General features: G+C 43.4%; 2 protein-coding genes across 2 annotated transcripts in view; one reads left to right on the forward strand and one right to left on the reverse strand.

The window, feature by feature from the left end:
* The window catches only part of WWTR1 (WW domain containing transcription regulator 1), a 46,355-nt gene extending 39,507 nt beyond the window's left edge, over window positions 1–6,848 (forward strand). The window contains exons 4-6 of the mRNA XM_071566337.1: window positions 1,355–1,488; window positions 2,033–2,145; window positions 3,212–6,848. Of these exons, the coding sequence (XP_071422438.1) occupies window positions 1,355–1,488; window positions 2,033–2,145; window positions 3,212–3,396 (432 nt within the window). The 3' untranslated portion in view covers window positions 3,397–6,848. The remainder of the gene's footprint in view (window positions 1–1,354; window positions 1,489–2,032; window positions 2,146–3,211) is intronic.
* Window positions 6,849–12,178: 5,330 nt separating this feature from the next.
* On the reverse strand, window positions 12,179–17,532 carry TM4SF4 (transmembrane 4 L six family member 4). The gene is made up of 5 exons (XM_071566341.1): window positions 17,131–17,532; window positions 16,801–16,890; window positions 15,663–15,796; window positions 12,607–12,796; window positions 12,179–12,385 (listed from the first exon to the last, which is right to left on the reverse strand). The coding sequence occupies exons 1-5, from the start codon at window positions 17,302–17,304 to the stop codon at window positions 12,368–12,370; spliced, it is 606 nt and encodes a 201-aa protein (XP_071422442.1). The 5' UTR covers window positions 17,305–17,532; the 3' UTR covers window positions 12,179–12,367.
* Between the last annotated feature and the right edge of the window lie 1,173 nt (window positions 17,533–18,705).

The raw sequence follows: 18,705 nt of genomic DNA on the forward strand, positions 1-18,705 counted from the left end.
ATAAGCACACGGGAGGTGGCAGCTATTTCCCAAGAGAGCAGATCAAGTAACTTTATAATAAATGTTGTGTTTCTTGCAACAAAGAGACCAGACCTTTGATTTTGTAAATGGGAGTGTGAGTCGTTCTTTAGGGTGCTAAAGGCTTCTCAGCTCACAAGTGCTTTGCTTTGGAAGGCCTGTCTAAATTTTGTGTGGCAGCAGTTGTTATTCTTATATTTTAAAAAAGTATTGAGAATATCTGCATGTAGACAGTTAAAAAAGACACCTGCCCATTCTCTGAGGTTTGTACATTTTCATAGACTCCTGCTGATTAAATTCTAAATAGAAACATCACCATTAGAAAATTGTCACTTGACAAATGTAATCATATACGACCTATCATACATAAACTATTAAGAATCTTCAGACTGTTTGTTCTTAACATTTACTAAATATTGACACATCTAATGTAAATTAATAATTTATTGGTAAATATATAGATTTTTTTATTATCAATGCTACATTATTTATTTTTTTAATCAAGACCACATTAATGGTCACCAGTATATGTTCATTACTAGTGAATAACTGTTACATTATTCATGAAGAGACCAGACCACTCCTACTCAATGATAAAAATCAGCTGAAAACATTGTAAAACACCATACCTATTCTAGCCTCAACTAGTTGTTAATTCTTTCTGTACTTGGGAGAACAAATGACTGATTCAGTGGAGTAAAGTTTTCTACCAGGATTTAAATGATATATTTATTTTGCTTATTTCATTTTAAAAAAATAACTTGAGAAATTAGGTTAAAAATGGATACAGCTTTACTTTTTTAAGTTATTTTTTTTAACACCCTGCTGGAGCCAGACAACCCCTGTATAGAACTCTGCACCGTTCAATGTCATGGATGTTTTGCAGAGATAATGCTGGAAGAATTTTATCTTTCAGGAAGAGTTATGAAAAAAAGTTTTCCTTGTCTCTGATTGTTTGTCATCCTGCAGACAGTAGCCATGAGGCAGCTCATGAGGCAAATGCTTATTATCAGGCAGAGGGTTTGTTCTAAAGATTATTGGGTTACAGTCTTGGTTCCAGTGGTTTTCTTCTAAGATGTTAAGTACTTTATGGTTGCTGAACTATGGGACTGGCTCCCAGATGTGGTAAAACTGACAGAGGTTCTGTGGGGCTTTACGCCAGCACAGGTGGGTGTCAGAGATGCTGTCTGTCTGCATCTGGATTTTTTTCATATCACTGTAAACAAACAGTCATCAGTGACATCCTTCAGAACTGTTACATGGTCACTTGTGACAAGGCTGCAGGACTTCTGAGCAGTTGTAATAACCCTTCTCGTGTATTTATTTGCCTTTTCAGGAAGCTGCTCTATGCAGACAACTTCCTATGGACTCAGAAAATATGGTCTCAGTTCATACAGCTGTGAACACCCCTGCCATGACACAGGACATGAGGCCTATTACAAATAATGGATCTGACCCTTTCTTGAACAGGCAAGTTCCTTCTTCATTGGGCAACTGCTTCTCTTGCCTTCTCTGGCCTGTTGAAGCTGTACCTCTAAAGTATTTCCCATATCATCTTCTTTGGTACTCACTGTAAACAGGGATGTGGCTGAATGGCTGACCCAAAATCTTCCAGTTTATGCTTCAAGAAGGAATCTTAGAAAAATGAATAAATTGTAACAGGTGGTTTTAACTGTAATGTTGGGGTATGTAGAAGACTAAGTAGAATATTATCTAAGTATTAATAAATTTTTTAGGCTGTCAGAACTGGTTTTGTCTCTCTCACTACACACACACACACACAAATGTATATTTCAAAATTTAAGAGTTGCCTTACTTCTATTGCTTAGTTATTTGGGCTGATGTGACCCAAATATGATGTTGGCTAATCAGTGGCCAACAGTTGAGAATGAGGCTTAATGACTTAGCATCAAACTTTAAAATGTAACCTACTGTGCTTTCTTCCAACACTGTGCTCAGGTGCTGTGTCTACGAGAGCATCTTTACTGAGGCTTTTTCATGTTTCAATTCATAGTGGGCCATACCATTCCAGGGAGCAGAGCACGGACAGTGGCTTGGGCTTGGGATGCTACAGTGTACCCACGACACCTGAAGATTTCCTCAGCAATGTAGATGAGATGGATACAGGTAGAATACTCTGACTTAGCTTAAAGTATAGTCATATTAATAACTTTGTGTTAAAACAGTAACATTTTGTAATTGCATAACTGAACAGTAATCTCTGCTTTCCTATGCGAGAGAACAGAGACTGTGGGAGGAAATCCCAAAAGGTGCTTAGTGCCCACAAGGTTCTCCACTTTAACTTAGGTCCAGACTCTGCCCTTTTACCTTGGACTGATACTAAACAAAAAAAGTAAAAGTTGGAAAATGTGAGCCTTAATTTCTGTTTTCATACCATTGTCCAAGGTAAGGGCAGTAAAAAGCTGGTCTTGGCTTACATGTACAAATCACTGCATTTTATAACTCTGGGAAATCAGAATCATTAGTAAGTCTCTTACAGTGGCAAAGTTGGATTCGCCTTCAAACAATGTGTTTAGCTAGATTAGGTTTTGGTATATGTTTATTTTATATTAGTGTCCTCATGGTGTTTAAAATGCTGAAATAAATTACTAGAAAATCAACAAGTTTTTTTCCAGAGAGTGGAATTCTCAGCACTTTCTCACCTAAACTTTCTTTTGAAGTCATCAGAAGTTCTAGATCATGCAGAGTGAAAGGTTTCTCTGTTAAAGGTTTCCATGCTTCTTATTATTAATTTATGGGAAAAAAAGTAATATTACAGACTTAAATTGCTGTAAAGCATGTTTTTCAATTATTCCCCATGGACAGCATTGCTCCTGGAGCAGAGAACAGGATGGACACGTACATGAGGCTTCTTTGCTGCTCCCTGGGCAGATCAAGGAGCAAACTTGGAACTGTCCTGCCTCCAAAGTGGAAGGCCAGAGCTGGGTGCTTTGGGCACTGCTGAAAAGGGCCTTTTGTGTTTTTGAGAGCAAAGCAAGGAATGTGAAATGTACTCTTAGAAGAACATGCACTCTGCACCCAAACACAGTTTTGAGGCAATGTTTGTGGTGGATAGGAGTGCTCACAAGTGTTCGTGGGAAAGGGGGAGTCTGAATTTCAGGTCAATTCTGTTGCTTGAAGTTACCCACAAGAACAGTTTGGTATTTCAAAAGTTCTTCTTTGCTTTTCCTAGGAGAAACTATACCACAGACAACAATGAACGTAAACCCACAACAAACACGTTTCCCTGATTTCCTCGACTGTCTTCCAGGAACAAATGTTGATCTTGGGACTCTGGAGTCAGAAGACTTGATCCCTATTCTCAACGACGTGGAGTCAGTACTCAACAAAAACGAGCCCTTCCTGACCTGGCTGTAATCAAGCAATGCTGACTGAGCCTACAGTGCAATGCACATTTCTTACTCCTCTTGAGACAGAAGTAGAATATCTGAAAATCCTCAAGAGAGTCAACATACTGCCTTAATGACTTTTGTTACGTCACCTTTGTGGTCAGTTTAATCTCTGCCTTGATTTGATTGATAATAATTTAAATATAAAATACATACTTTATATATATAAAATACATATATGGCAATATATTTCTTTTAGAAAAGCACACTACATGAGACATCTGTGTACTTCTTTACCTTTTCAGACCAGGCAGAAATGTTTCACTTGAAGGACAGAAAGTGGCTGATGTTTGTGCCTGTCTCTGATGATCTCTTGGGTATTGACTGACAGCACAGACCCTTTGTGAACCAGAAAAGTTAACTGCTAGGTCACTTGGTTCAAAAAACATGCACAGCATCAGGCCAGGAGAGCAGTTTTATTACTATGTTTATCACAATCGTATCAGAAGCTTTTTTAATCAACTTACTTAAGCCTTAAACCCCTCTTTTTTTTAGTTTTTAGTAACTAACTGTGCTGTATGGAATACAGATTAAATCTGATCCATACCAGCCATAGTAACTGTCATTATATATTTATAAAGGCACAAACAATACTATAGCAGTTTATCTTTTTCAGTATATTACTGTATAGTTTTCAGAAAAGAAATACTTCCAATCTGAAAGTACCAGAATTGTTTAGCAACATTTCTACACTAAAATATTGTTGCAAAATAAACCAGGCTGGTACTGACTGTTTAAAAACAGAGCAATGTATTATAAACAAGCATTTAAAAATTTCTTAGATTTTTATGTTTATTATATTAAGCACTACAATTTTGTAATTTAACACATGAACAAACAATTTTTTTTATATATATAAAATCTGTGGCAAGTATCTTAAGTGCAAAATTACTCTTAAAATCAGGTCTGGAAAATGTGGCACAACATGTTACTGTCATATGTAGTGGGAAAAAGCCCTTGCTCATACTGTTTTCAGTAATGTTTTTATCTGACAATGTCAAAATACATGTAGTTGTATAGATGAAAAAACCAGCAACTGTATCAGGGCACTGCTGAAGCAGCACTGGGACTCGCCTGGTGAAGCTGCTCCGTTCTCATGGTTTTCACTCCCTGTAGTTGGTGCACAGGGGTGCTCTGTGTTTCTACCTATTGTATAGCCTACAAACCCTTGTCAGAGCTGTGGGACTGAGGAGGCATCAAGGACACTAAGCTTGCAGTTCCCCTGAAATGCAAATGAAGTCCTGAAAATTCTTAAATGTTTTGCAATTATTTTATTTATAATCTATGAATTTATGTTTTTATATTGAAAAATAGGTCTGTTTACGAAAGGCATTAGAACTTTTCTCTAAGCTTAATCCAGGCTATATAAAGAGAAGAGGTGTAGCACTAAGTGTAAATGTGTGTTTGCCACGTCTGAGAACACTTAACAAGATCTTACTGATGCGCCAGAATATTGATCACTAAAGACTTTTTTCCATCTGGCTGGGGAAAGGTAGGTGAAAAGGTCAGAGATGAAGTGGTGGGAAGAGTAGGTTTGAAAGACACATGATGAGGTAATAAATGTAAATCCTTGCTGGGAAGGGTGGCTCCAGACAGGGACACACAGCAAACGGGCCTCTGGTGTTCAGTGAAAAACGTAACAGAAGCACTAAATAAACAGCCCTGTCCGAGATGAACTGCTGGGTGTACGTGGTGTCACAGGATGGAAAATGAAAAGCACACATACTGACATTTGGAAAAAACGATGGAAGGTGAAGACCTACAGTTGTGAAGTTTTATTTTACAGGGAAAAGTAGCCTTTAAAAATTTTTGGTTGTTTTGTTTGGGTTTTTTTTAAGTAGAAAAAGGGATATAACAGCAGAGTTGTGTCTGTGCAGAATTTAATTACTGAATGGGCATTGCATTTCTTTTATTCTTTTGGAGGGGCTGTTACTTGGTGGTTTTTTTTTTAAATTATTTTTGCTAGTGCTAACTTTTGAGATAGCACAAAATTTCTTTCCAACAAACAGGGGACCGGGCAGGGCTGACCAATATTACTGTAATTAGGCTTAATCTCTCGCTTTTAAGGGTTTCTTCAGGTTGTCAGCCTAAATGAAAAGCAGATGGTCCTAAGGCTTTGTTCTGTAGTGCCATGACTGGTGTTGGTACAGAATTGGAGCTCTCTGGGCCAGGTTGCCGGCGCTGCTTGGTGGGTGTGAGGAGCCAAGAGCCATCAGTGCTGGAAGGACCCGCAGCAGCTGCAGGTCTGAGTGCTGGTGTGATCAGGGGATATGCTCATCAACAGGCTGTGCTCAGAGGACGCAGTTTGTTCATTTGCTAGCAGTTCTGCACCACTGAAGGTGTCAGTTTGCCGTGACAGACACTCTGAGCCGGCCGGGCTCCAGGCTGCTGTGAGGGCCATGCCCACCTGGTCCCGTTCGTTGTCAGCCGAAGGCTGCGCTTTGCACGGGGAAAACTGAGGCAGCTTTCCAGGGAAGTCAGTTCAGTTATTTGCCAGAATTGTGAATCTGCAAGCTTGATGCCTTTTTCACTGGTGTTTCTGGTGGTTGAGTGTCTTGGTGGAAAGACCTTAATAGTGGCAAAGCAGTCATAAACTGTGTTTCCATGTTACTTCCATAATAAACCAGCAGCAGATCTGAAGCAGGAGGGTGCGAGTCTTAGGTCAGACCTTTACTCATCCACGAAGCACATCATGCTTAAGTTAAAAGTGATTCTTTATGCTGGCAGCTTCTCATTTTTGTAATGGAGAGGGTGTATCAGATGAAGTGTAGCAACAACAAAATCTTTTTTAAAAAGTTTCTGGCTTTAAACAGGGTTGTGGCAGAACTTTTCAGTATTCAAAGCATATGTAGTATGAAACTATTGCTGACAATATTTCACTGCACTGTTTCAGGTTTCAAACATTTATTATACTAAATGTACACTGTGTACTTGTAGTACAAATACAACAGTGAGCCAGCTGGACAGTTTGCTGTGACCATCCCTGAGGGTGGCATGTGTAAGTCTTGGCGATGCTGAAGTAATGGGACGTTGTTAATTACAGTTTGTATTCTGGTAATACTGTTAGAATGTAACTTGGGGAGACAGTGGGTTTGACTTTTTGACAACAAAGGCTGTTTGGGGGAAGGGGAGGGTTTAAATGTCTATTTTAATTACAGAAAAATGTGGGTGGGTGTTCAAATAAACTTGTTTCCTAATATATACATCCATGCACATGCTAGTTCTTTAACTATTTTACTTTTTTCATTTTGTTATATGACACTTGTGAGCATTTGTTTTAATATTTAGTACCTTGCAATAGATAGTATGTATCAAAAACAATGAGATCAAACTATAGAATCCAGGGTTTGATTCCGGATTTTTTTTTATCATTTCTTTGATCTTGTACATGAAAAACAAATACAAATGAACTTGAATGATTCTGGATGCATATTGATTTTTTTAATGGTTTGGGTTTGGTATTGGTTTTTTTGGGGGGGTGGTTTTTTAGTACATGCTTCTCAGGGAGGGAACTGTAGAACACTGTGTGGCATAAACGTGCAGACATGTGGAAAAGGGCATAAATCTTGAATAAAAATATTAGTCCTTAGCAAGTCCAAATGGGTTTTTTACCATTATGTTTCAGTTTATCAGTAATTGTTATGGCTCCTGGTGGTGGTTCCAGTTTTACTTGGAATGCTTACAACATGCTCCCTGAGCCACCATCACTTGTTGCTTTTAGTGGCACCTTGTACTTCATAATTCACCAGCAACACAAGTGCTGGTTGACGATTTGTTTAATATTGTTAATCTCTAAGCAGAATCAGTAGCACCTGGTCCATTTACTGTTAAATTCTGTTTTGAGGGCTTACATAAGTGCATTAAGTCTATGAAGTTTATTAAATTCTGTGTTAGGAAAATACCCGGTTTTTTTCTTAGGAACAAGCCATGAAAACCTGAACATCTCGGGCTTGTTTGAATGTCTGGTCTTTATTGTCATGGTACGTGACGTGGGTGGTTCAAGATCCAGTTCAGCTGTTACCTATTAATCAATTTTAATACTTTTTTCTTGAATCATTCTCTTCCATAATTTACTGAAAGTAATTTTTAGAATGTGTCTAATGGTATCTTGCATTTACATAAAAAAGCTCTATAAGCTTTGTCAAACATAAATACGAGGTGTGTGAGCTTCTGACCGTGTTTGGAAACATGTGATTGCTATTTCATGGTTTATTTGCTCCTGAGTTCTAATCAAGCTCCTTTGGCAGAAACAGTGATATGTGTTTGTCGAGGCCGTTCAGTTTGTTCCCAGCGGTGTCAGCTTGCGAGGACTGGGAGCTTCTGTCCTTGCCCGCGCTCTTCGCTCTCGCTCCGGGGTGTTTTTGAGCGGGAGCTGCGCTAAAACTACCCCTGGGGACAATTCCCTGGGGCGGGATGTCCCAAAGCCCTGTCCCAGCCGCTCTGGCTCGGCGGGTGCTCCCCCCGCTCGGTCCCTGCGGCCCGGGCCGGGCCGAGCCTGCACCGCGGCCCACGGGACTGTCCGTCTGTCCGTGGGGCAGCCAGCGACGGTGTTTGCACTGCGGGAATGCACTTACAGACCTTCTTACCTGCGTCCCAGAAGCTGCATCTTCCCTCAGCCGTTAACACTGCTCGTGTCCTCCTCCCCAGGTACCTCACGACTCCTAAAAGCGCAGTTACTGGAGTCACACGCAGTTTCCGGAAAAATTAAGACTTCGTATTAGGGTGGGGTTGGCTTTGGTTTTTTGTTTTTGCTTTTTTTTCCCTTCAGAAAACACAAGTCCTTGTAAACAGCTGTTTACAGAATTCGCTTCGGAGCAGGCGGGTGAGGGAGAGGGAGCGGGGCGGGTGAGGGAGAGGGAGCGGGGCGGGTGAGGGAGAGGGAGCGGGGCGGGTGAGGGAGAGGGAGCGGGGCGGGTGAGGGAGAGGGAGCGGGGCGGGTGAGGGAGAGGGAGAGGGAGCAGGGCGGGTGAGGGAGCAGGCGGGAGAGGGTGAGGGAGCGGGAGCAGGGCGGGTGAGGGAGCAGGCGGGAGAGGGTGAGGGAGCGGGAGCAGGGCGGGTGAGGGAGAGGGAGCAGGGCGGGTGAGGGAGAGGGAGCAGGGCGGGTGAGGGAGAGGGAGCAGGGCGGGTGAGGGAGAGGGAGCAGGGCGGGTGAGGGAGAGGGAGAGGGAGCAGGGCGGGTGAGGGAGCAGGCGGGAGAGGGTGAGGGAGCAGGGCGGGTGAGGGAGAGGGAGCAGGGCGGGTGAGGGAGAGGGAGCAGGGCGGGTGAGGGTGAGGGAGCAGGGCGGGTGAGGGAGAGGGAGCAGGGCGGGTGAGGGAGAGGGTGAGGGAGCAGGGCGGGTGAGGGAGCAGGCGGGTGAGGAAGAGGGAGCAGGGCGGGTGAGGGAGCAGGCGGGTGAGGGAGCAGGGCGGGTGAGGGAGCAGGGCGGGAGAGGGTGAGGGAGCAGGGCGGGTGAGGGAGCAGGGCGGGTGAGGGAGCAGGTCGGGTGAGGGAGCAGGGCGGGAGAGGGTGAGGGAGCAGGGCGGGTGAGGAAGAGGGAGCAGGGCGGGTGAGGGAGCAGGCGGGTGAGGGAGCAGGGCGGGTGAGGGAGCAGGGCGGGAGAGGGTGAGGGAGCAGGGCGGGTGAGGGAGCAGGGCGGGTGAGGGAGCAGGGCGGGTGAGGGAGCAGGGCGGGTGAGGGAGCAGGCGGGAGAGGGTGAGGGAGCAGGCGGGAGAGAGTGAGGGAGCAGGCGGGAGAGAGTGAGGGAGCAGGGCGGGTGAGGGAGCAGGCGGGTGAGGCCGTGGCCGAGGCCGGGCAGGGGAGCCCGCCCACGGCTCTCCAGGCCGTTCGGTCCGGCGCGACCCGGCTGCGGCTGCCGGGGGGCCGGGCCGGGCCGGAGGAGCGGGGCCAGGGCAGGGGAGCGCGGCCGGGCCGGGCAGTGGGGCAGGCCGGCAGCAAGAGCGAGGCCGGGGCGGGGCCGGGGAGCGGGGAGAAGGCGGCCCTGAGCGCGGCCGGACGCGGGAGCGACCGCGGGGCCCGGGAGGCTCCGAGCGCCCTCGGCCTCGTCCCGCCCGAGCCAAAGTGCCTCCGGCCCAAATCGAGAGAGACGTTTACTGGTGAGGCCTCCTGCACATAGTTGTTTCCAAATAATGCCATAACTTACTCTAACTAGCACAATTAATGAGTAAATTGAGTAATTATCAGTGCCTAATGATTCTTCCCGGTTTGGATCGTTAGGCTCCACAGGTGGGAGCAGCCACCGGTATCTCCCCACAGGGTCCTGCAGCAAACCAGCAGTGACAGAAAGGGGCTGCTGCTTCGCATAAAGATGTCTGTAAGAATGTCCCATTGTGTTGGCAGAGATGTTGCAATTACAGTAAAGCAGTGCATCCTGGTCCCATGAAAATGTAAGCTGGCAAGAAAAACGTTCAGATGTGTTTTATCTGGGTTCTTGCTCAGGTTCCTCACTGTGATAGTATCCCCTCTCTACGGCAAAGACCCCACTCGTATCCATGTAATGGAACAAGTCAGCCTTCCCACCCTTGGACAGCTGGGCTTGCTCCACGGTTTGCCATTGTTTGCCTTGCAGCTGGTTATACCAGGAGTAATGTAGAATCCATGGAGGGGAAGCTACAGCTGAACTAGTAACAGGTGACGAACTTTGAAGACTGGAATGATGTTAGAAAACATCCCTTCTGGGCTAAGCAAATTTTGGTTTTTTTACATTGTTACATGTTACTTCACTATTTTAGTAATGAACCTTTTGCAAAGAGTTACCAGTTAAATAGTGCATCATTCCCTGACAAGTGACGCTGTGCTGTGGTTAATCCATCCTTTTGTTGCAGTCTATTTATTGAAGATGATCAGTAAAGAGAACACTAAGCTGTATATACTTCAGCTGTGCAGGGACACCAGTTTTATCATGCGGAAGTTAAAGTGCCTGGGCTCAAAATCACATGTGTACACTCCACATGTAATCTGAGTTGTTTAATAACCACTGTGTTTCCTTTTGTGTAAGCTCTTGGTTGAAACAGTGCCACACAATGTCAAAGTTGCTGTGCTGAATATCCTGATCAGCCAGTTACGCAGGAGCCAGTTTTTATGGGTGAATAATGAAGCTTCAGCTAGCATGGGCACCTCAGATTTTACAAACAATACTAACATTCTCTCTTTCTGCTGCTAGGATATCTACTTCTGTATCTTGTATGTGTGTTGATAATTTGTACACACTACAACAGACTCTGGTGTTCAAGTTGCTCAGGGCTCCCGAGGTCTGTCTTAACACTTTCAGTTATTGCTGTTTGTGGTTTCTCTCTTGCCATCATCCTTCTATTCCTGCCTAGCCCTGCACTGTCTTTATCTGTGACTTCTCTCCCAGAAGTACCACTGGCCTGTTACTTCATTCCCTGTTACAAGGATCTGTGATTGATCCCTCTCCTTGATCTTACTGGTCACTTTGCTCAGTAAAAACACAGAGCAATCTCCAATTGCTGCAGAACTGATGCTGAAATTAAATTCTAGGGGACAGCCATATGAGCCATAACTGAGGAGACTGGGGAACACTGTTGTTGGCACTTTAAAGTGCAAGTTCAGCTGAGCTGCTGGTTTACTCTTGTTCAGTACATTTCAAGACCAAGGTGTGAATGCAGTCCGGATCACAAGATGAAATGTGTGTGCCTTGTGTCAGTATCTACTGTATATTACTCATGTTAGGAAATCACCATGTAGCTGGGTGTCTCTTGGAAGCACTAACTCATGAAGCACCCATTGGTTTTGGTTTTAGATATCGTCGCTTGCCGTGTGTTGTTTCTTATCCCATGTCTCACAAAGATTTATGTACTCTGTTTGTTAATCTATCAAAGTTGTACACTATGCAGCTACCCATGCATTTGTTGAATGCTGATGAGAAACATTCCATGTCCCCAAAGGCTTCATATAAATAAAACAAGACAAATGTGAGATGAGGTGCAGGACAGCTGCTCACCACAGATGAAAGAGTAGACGTGAGATGGTTGCACAGTGGGTGGTGATATAAAGGGCACTCTCAAATTCCTGCACAATGCAGTAGAACAGGTGGGACAGACAGCTGTTTGTAAAGAAGGTTTTTTATAATTTAGCATCTTGCACAATGTATAGCTGAGGCCACCTTGCTTTAATTAATGTAATTCTCAGTACCTAAATAGAGCTGTTTAACATTTCTGCATATTGCTCAAGAACTTTCAGTGCGTTGACGTACTCTGTTCTTCAGATATCCCTAGTGTAGATACAGAGTACATGAAATACATTTTGTGAAAGCACAGGCCACACAATCATTATTTCAGAAGGAAAATTTTAGGGAACAGATACAGCAAATACTGAGAAGCCGTGAGACATCCAGCCTGGCAAACTGCTTTCTGAAATATTTTTCCGGAAATTTTGTAAATAAGCAGTTGATTTGAATCCCTCAAATGTCCCAAATCCCTCTGATTTTCTTCTTGATTTCTTTGGGAAATGGTTTTTCGTTTAAAGTTTTAAAAGTTCTTTTGAAAAGGTATTTTTGCCTTTATCCTCTCCATTGTCTTTCATAGCATTGTGCCAGACACAGCTGAATTGAACTTCTGCAAAAAAGATTAATAAGTAGCATTTGCACTCAGGTGTAGATTGAAAGCCTCGAGGAGTTATGAGTTACCTAACTGACCTAAACAGAAATTGTTACCCAAAATTGTATTTTGACTGAGAATACCCTCTTTTTAAATGGAAGGTGTTTTACAACAATAAATATCAATGTCAATAGTTGAATTTCAATGATTTTATTCCATGGTGAGGGGTTTCAGGAAGGCTAGAAGGAGAGTCAGGGCTTCATAACATCGGTGAAGGGAGATGCCCTTTATTCTCATCTTCTTAGCCAGAGCTGGTGCATCCCAGGACTGCTCTGTTGAGGGCTGCAGAAGGTGAGGAGGTTTGTCTGCAAAATTCATATTCTTTAGACAGTTCCATCTCCCTGGAAGAATGAAAACATGGAGGGAATTTAGTGGCTGCTATTGCTGTGACTTTCAAAGGTTTTTATCATTTCTCACTGGCAGCGATGTAGGTTTTGGCTCTACTTTAGGAAACATGACCATGGTGCTGGATGAAGGCTAGTTCAGTTTTTCAGGCTGAGAGCTGGTCAGATGTGCATATAACTGATCAGTACACAAAATAAGAGAACCATCAGTTGCTCACCCCACAGCATCCACAGCATTTGCAGTCCCCACAGAGGGTTCCAAACAGGCCATTCACCACCTGAATGCCACAAAGCACTCCCTGGATCAAACTCATGACCAGCAGCAAGGAGAAGAGGGTCAGGTGCCATACGACAATATTTTCAGGTGAGCGACACTTGTCCCACAATGTGTGGTCAGTGAGGTAGTTCCTGCAGGAGAACAGGAAGAAGACAAGGTTAGCTTGCAGAGGGAGGGTCTCTCACGGATGAGGGGTTGCCATGCTGGGACATGGCTGAGGTTCTGTTCACTTTGGCAAGAATTTCCATTGCCACACTGGTGCTTTGTGTCTGGAACATGATTTCAATTTTGTTTCTAGGTCTATTGAAGCAACTGATTTGAAAACACAAGGCATCAGAAGGGAGCAGTCAGAGACAAGTTTTTTATCCAATTGAATGATTTGGTGTTCTGGGAAGAAAAGGTTGTAGTCAGGTAGGTGCCAATTGGGTGTTATCTGTGCCAGTGTTTTGCCAGGGGTGTTTTTGCTGCTTTTACTTGTTTACAGCATGTTTTGTGGAGGTGAGGTGGAGTGGTGGTCGGGCATGCAATCCAGTACCTCCAAGCAACAACTGGGAACAAGTTGTAACAAAATCAACTGAATTATCAAAACTAAACCATCAAATGCTACAAGACAAGTGGCCTCTTGCCCACTGAGCTGAAAAGAGCAGCCTTTGCTCTTCTGCCTGCCTCATCAAAAGGAAAGGTAAAAGTGTTTTCTGTAATTTTTACTTTCCCATTCTGATTTAATTGTGAATTGCTTAACCACTCACTTTATTTCCTGTGCATATTCTTGATGCTATTTTGTTTGTATTCTTGTCATGTGATTTCTTGGCTGCAACCAAAACTATGTTTGAAACAGAGCACATTTTCCCAAAGACTCCCAGAATGAGACAAAGGGAGTTGGTTTCCAGTCCTCACTGACCCACGAACAAATAGTGCATATCATACACCTTTATACTTCTTGTTTTCTTATTTTTTTTCTTTCTAACATGCCCTCTAATTTTGTGGTGTATTATGCAAGAAACACTGCTAGGTCACTCTTGTCTGAGGCAGGCTGCATTAAAGGTTCTGAGGTGATGAGATGTTCTGATCACACCTGCTCTCAGTAGCACGTTGCACCCTGTTTTCTGTTGGAGCTGTCTTGACTTCAGCCTGAGCAGTGAGATTGCTGGGGTTAAGTGATAAATATACATGACAGGGAACATGTTTGGGTTGAGAAGTGGGAGGAACAGGCAACTTCCAAATGCCATAGCCAAGATAAAATGACACATACATGCTAATTATTTGAATACCATCAAATTTCATTCTAATCATAGAATCACAGAATGGTTTGGGTTGGAACGGACTTTAGTCATCTCATCCCACTCCCTTGCTGTGGACAGGGACACCTTCCACTAGACCAGGTTGCTCCAAGCCCTGTCCAACCTGGCCTTGAACCCTTCCAGAGGCAGACACAGTTTCTCTGGGCAATGTGTGCCAGGGCCTCATCACCCTCATAGGGAAGGACTTCCTCCTAGTATCTGATCTAAACCTACTCTTTTTCAGTTTGAAACCATTCCCCCTTGTCCTGTCACTACCTGCTTTTATAAAAAGTCCCTCTCCATCTTCAGCCCCCTTCCATCCCTTCAAATACTGGAAGGCCACAATTCAGTCCTCACAAAGCCTTCTCTTCCCCAGGGGGAACAATCCCAATTTTCTCAGTCTTTCCTTACAGAAGAAGTGCTCAATCCCTCTAATAGTGTTGGTGCCTCCTCTGGACTTGCACCACCAAGTCAGCATCCCTCCTGTGCTGAGGACCCCATAGCTGGAGGCAGCACTGCAGAGGGGTCTCCCCTGAGCAGGACAGAGGGGCAGAATCCTCCCCTTCCCTGCTGCTCACGCTGTGGCTCAGCCCAGCACATGGTGGGGTTCTGGGCTCCCAGTGCCCACGCCAGGGCATGTCCAGCCTCTCAGCCACCAGCACTCCCAAGTCTTCCCAGGGCTGCTCTCAATCTGTTCGTCTCCAGCCTGGATTAATACTGCGAGTTGCCCTGACCTGGTGCAGCCCCTCACACTTGATCATGAGATTCCCATGGGCCACTTCTTAGCTTGTCCAGGTGCCTCTGCACCTGCACCACTCAGCTTGGTGTCATCTGCAATCTTGCTGAGAGTGCCTTCTATCCCTTCATCTGTGTCATTAATGAAGATATTAAGTAACACTGGTCCCAGCAGGGACTTGTCATTAGTGTTTATCAGGACTCTGAAGTGTTGACCACTACCCTCTGAATGCGACCATCCAACCACTGTCATCTCCATCTAACAGTTCACCCATCAAATCCATCTTTCTCCAAATCAGAGCAGGATGTTGTGTGGGACCATTTCAAGATAACTGGTATCTGTAGCCCTTCCCTTGTCCACTGATGGAGTCACTCCATCATACAAGGCCACTGAATTGCTATGGCAGGACTTGCCCTGGTGAAGCCATGTTGGCCATCCTGGATCATCTCCCTGTCCTTCATATGCCACAGCAGAGCTTCCAGGAGGGTCTGTTCCATGATCTCCCCAGGCACAGGTCAGTAGTTCCCAAGGTCCTCCTTTCTACCGTTTTTAAAGATGGGGACAATGTTTCCTCTTTTCCCGTCACCTGGGGCTTCACCTGACTGCCAGGACTTTTCAGCTATGATGGAGAGTGGCTTGGCAACTACATCAGCCAATTCCCTCTGGACACTGGGATGGGTCTCATAACATATCACTTCTATCCATCTAGGTGGAATTTATCCCTGTATACTGCTTATCATCCCAAGAGTAACCTTGGAGGAGACTGTGCATTTCTCTTTATTGGGTCCTTTGAAACTCAGTAGTTCTGATTATACTTGCTATTCTTTACAGTGTTGCTGTGTGTTGCTGGCACTTCTAAGAGCTTCTGTATTTTAAGCAAACAGTTTAATTCCCATTTTTATACAAGGGATTTGGAAGTTGTATCATATCCCAAACTTAAAATGCACATATCTTTCGTTTTTTCTGATTGCCTTGTCTTACCCATCCTGGAAAGGGTAGATCCAGCTGATTCCAGTGTTACATTTAGGGCCTTTGTTTAGGGCTACTGCTGACAAAATAAAGCAGTATCCAGCTCCCACAACTCCAACTGCAGCAAATATTATAGAAGAGAACATCTAATGAAGAGAAAAATAATGTTATTTTTGTTCCTAAACAATGGAATGCACCCTAAATTCAGCTGTTGACGGTCAAATAGCTCCTGAACAGCAAAAATATATCAGTTTGGAACTGCATAATGAGTGTGTAACATACCTGCATTGGTATGTAAAAGCTTTACCAGTGCTGACACCCTGTGCCTGCCGAGCAGAGGGAGGCACTGGCAGCAGATGGCACTGCTCCCCTCTGCCCTCCTGTCTGGGCTCCCATTCCCCTTCAGCTGATGTCTTTCTCAGGAGATTACAAGCAAGACTGAAGTCTTGAACCACTTAAGGCATTTTTAAAAAATCTGCAGTGCGCCTTAGAAGTTAGCTTTGATACCCTGGTCACATTTGAATCAAATAATTGTATTTTTCCTTCCAAAGTCTCCCTTCAGGTTTCATATTAGTATACTTTTATCTCTTCACAAGTACTTCCCAGTGTTAGCTCTGGTAGTGCAATTGGGATAGATTGAAAAGTATGTCTGGCTTTCTATTTTTCTGGCTTTCTATTACAGCATTTTCATATATAGTAATATGTAAGTAAATAATGCAAAAACTAATGCCCTGCTTGAATTCTGAATTTTATGGGTCTGCAGTGAGTTGGGAATGTAATGCCCAAGCGCCAGAGTAATTTTAAAAACTGCCAACACAAAATGGCTAAAGAGAACTGTTACGTTCTGCAGAACAAGAAAGCACTCATCTTTCAGACATTAGTTTTAATTGTGGACTATCTAATTATGAGTTTCTTGTGACAGCAAAAAGTAATGAGGCAGTACCATTGTGGTACTGTGGCACAACATCAGAGGCATAATACGGGTTTTACAGCTGCTATTTCCACTTCCAGCACTCACAAATGGCAGGGCTGTGTGGCCCATGCTTGAGACAGCATCTGACGTCTCACAGTGACTGTGAGAGGAAGATCCATATATTGTACTGATAACAATTTAGCTTTTACTTTTTTTGCCGTGTTTCCTTTCTCTTACCGCAAACCTCTTCCCACAGCTCCGATTACCACAGCATCCACAGCAATCATTGTTCTGAAGGCCCAAAAATACCAAGGCAGGGAAGATCATCTACCAATAACAGAAATACAGTTTGAATTGGGATGAATTCAAGTTACATCTTCTTTTAGATATAATAGTTCTATGTATTTTTTTTCTTATCACTAGATGAAGTTACTTATTGCCAAACTGTTGGATAACTTATAATTTATTTGTTTATCAAAGAGGAATTTGCAGAACTGAGAAGACTGAGCAATGCAAGTCATAGCTGGGAGTGGGGACAGGCAGGAATGTTTGAATTCATGTACTTACCAATATACCAGATCCCAGGATCCCTCCAAAGTACCAGACCTCATCTGTAATGTGTGTATTTTCTTGAACAACTTTTCCTCCAGGGAAAAACAACAAAATGTTAGCGAGGGTGCAGAGCACAGCTAGGGGGATGAGAATGGTTCCCAGGCACTTGGCACAACCTCCCGTGCACATGCTTCTCTAAAGAAATTGCAAACAAAATTGCAGGCAAAATAAAATCTCCCAGATGTTCTCTGAACTGTTTTATAAAAAGGAGCTTCTCAGTGTGCAAAATCCAGTTTCTGCTGTGCTGTTAGAGGGGCTGAGCCTGTAGAATGCCACTGTCAGTGTTCCTGCAGTTGATCCAAAATGCCCTGTGCTGGTTATTTATGTGTCCTTGCAGTGATGTCAGTTTTCTGAACATCTATAAATGAAATTGCGCTCAGCGCAGCCTCTCATTTTACTATAACAACCCACAGCCTCTGTTAATATTTTACTAAAGTGGTTGAGACATTTCATAGTCTGGGCTCAGTTTATGGGCAGATATCTGTCTTTAGTTCTAGATCATCATTTTTATGACACATGGTTCTTCATACTACAAAATACTTCTTTGCAAAGATTGACATGAAAACACATAATGAGTCAGTTAATAGTAATAATATATTCATAGTCCAAGTTCTTACACATCATGAGATGGTTCTGTAATTGAAATAGTAGACAAACTAGCTGATACAAAGGTGAGCCATTATGGGCTAATAAAGATACACATCCACAAATCTGAAAAAATTCTTGGATTGCAGCAGGATGAGAAGCACCATTTTATGATATGTCAGTTGGACTGTCACAGAGTATGTGTCCATATTTGGGATTTAGTGGTCTTTATTTTGTGATTTATGGAAATTGTGCTACAGAATGGAAGACTGCAGGAAACACCGAATTAGATATGCTCTAAGATTTAAAGGCTCTTTTCACTGAACATTAAGATATATTGGGAAGATGAATCAAAACATGAAAGTAATTTCCGTAGATTGTATTTTGAAATTTTGGCATATGCCACATTTTAGGATAACTCACACTTTTTTTTACCTTTTATAGGAGAATGTTTCATATCACATATACTTAGGCTTATTCAACAAAGGATGGCAAGAATTTAATAATAATATGCATTTTTTTAATATATTAGATAGACCAGAGGTTTCTTTGTGAAGAACCAAGGAACAGACATGTCTGTAGTGCTGAGCAGACTCATGATTTCTGAGGAAATCACACTCATTTACTTTGTAAATGTTTTATTCAGGTATTTATTAAGGTAAATTTTGAATGACTTCTCAAGTTTGCATATAATGCAACAGAAATTGAGTCAATGGTTTCTTGGGTGTGAAGTGCAGATCTGGCAGAACAGCCAAGATGGTAACAGTGATGGTTTCTGGTGGAATGGAGGATCCCCACTAATCACAATGCATTCCGTGCCATTGGCATAGAAGCCTTTAGCCAGATGATTCACTGAACCGTTTCTGGGAGTTGTGCTGCCTTTGTTTTTCTTGCCTCGTCTCATCCCCTCTTAGTCTTTTTGACAGGAGTGGTGGACGCTGTGAA

The sequence above is a fragment of the Pithys albifrons genome, chromosome 11, assembly GCF_047495875.1.
Source record: "Pithys albifrons albifrons isolate INPA30051 chromosome 11, PitAlb_v1, whole genome shotgun sequence".
Lineage (NCBI taxonomy): Eukaryota > Metazoa > Chordata > Aves > Passeriformes > Thamnophilidae > Pithys > Pithys albifrons.

What these genes read in the sequence shown, in the direction of transcription:
- TM4SF4 (XM_071566341.1), bottom strand. Translation starts at nt 17,304, where the DNA reads ATGTGCACGGGAGGTTGTGCCAAGTGCCTGGGAACCATTCTCATCCCC. An exon ending in TCCTGGGATCTGGTATATTG is followed by an intron (nt 16,891 to 17,130) that starts GTAAGTACATGA and finishes TGTTATTGGTAG; the next exon opens with ATGATCTTCCCTGCCTTGGT. An exon ending in GCTGTGGGAAGAGGTTTGCG is followed by an intron (nt 15,797 to 16,800) that starts GTAAGAGAAAGG and finishes TCTCTTCATTAG; the next exon opens with ATGTTCTCTTCTATAATATT.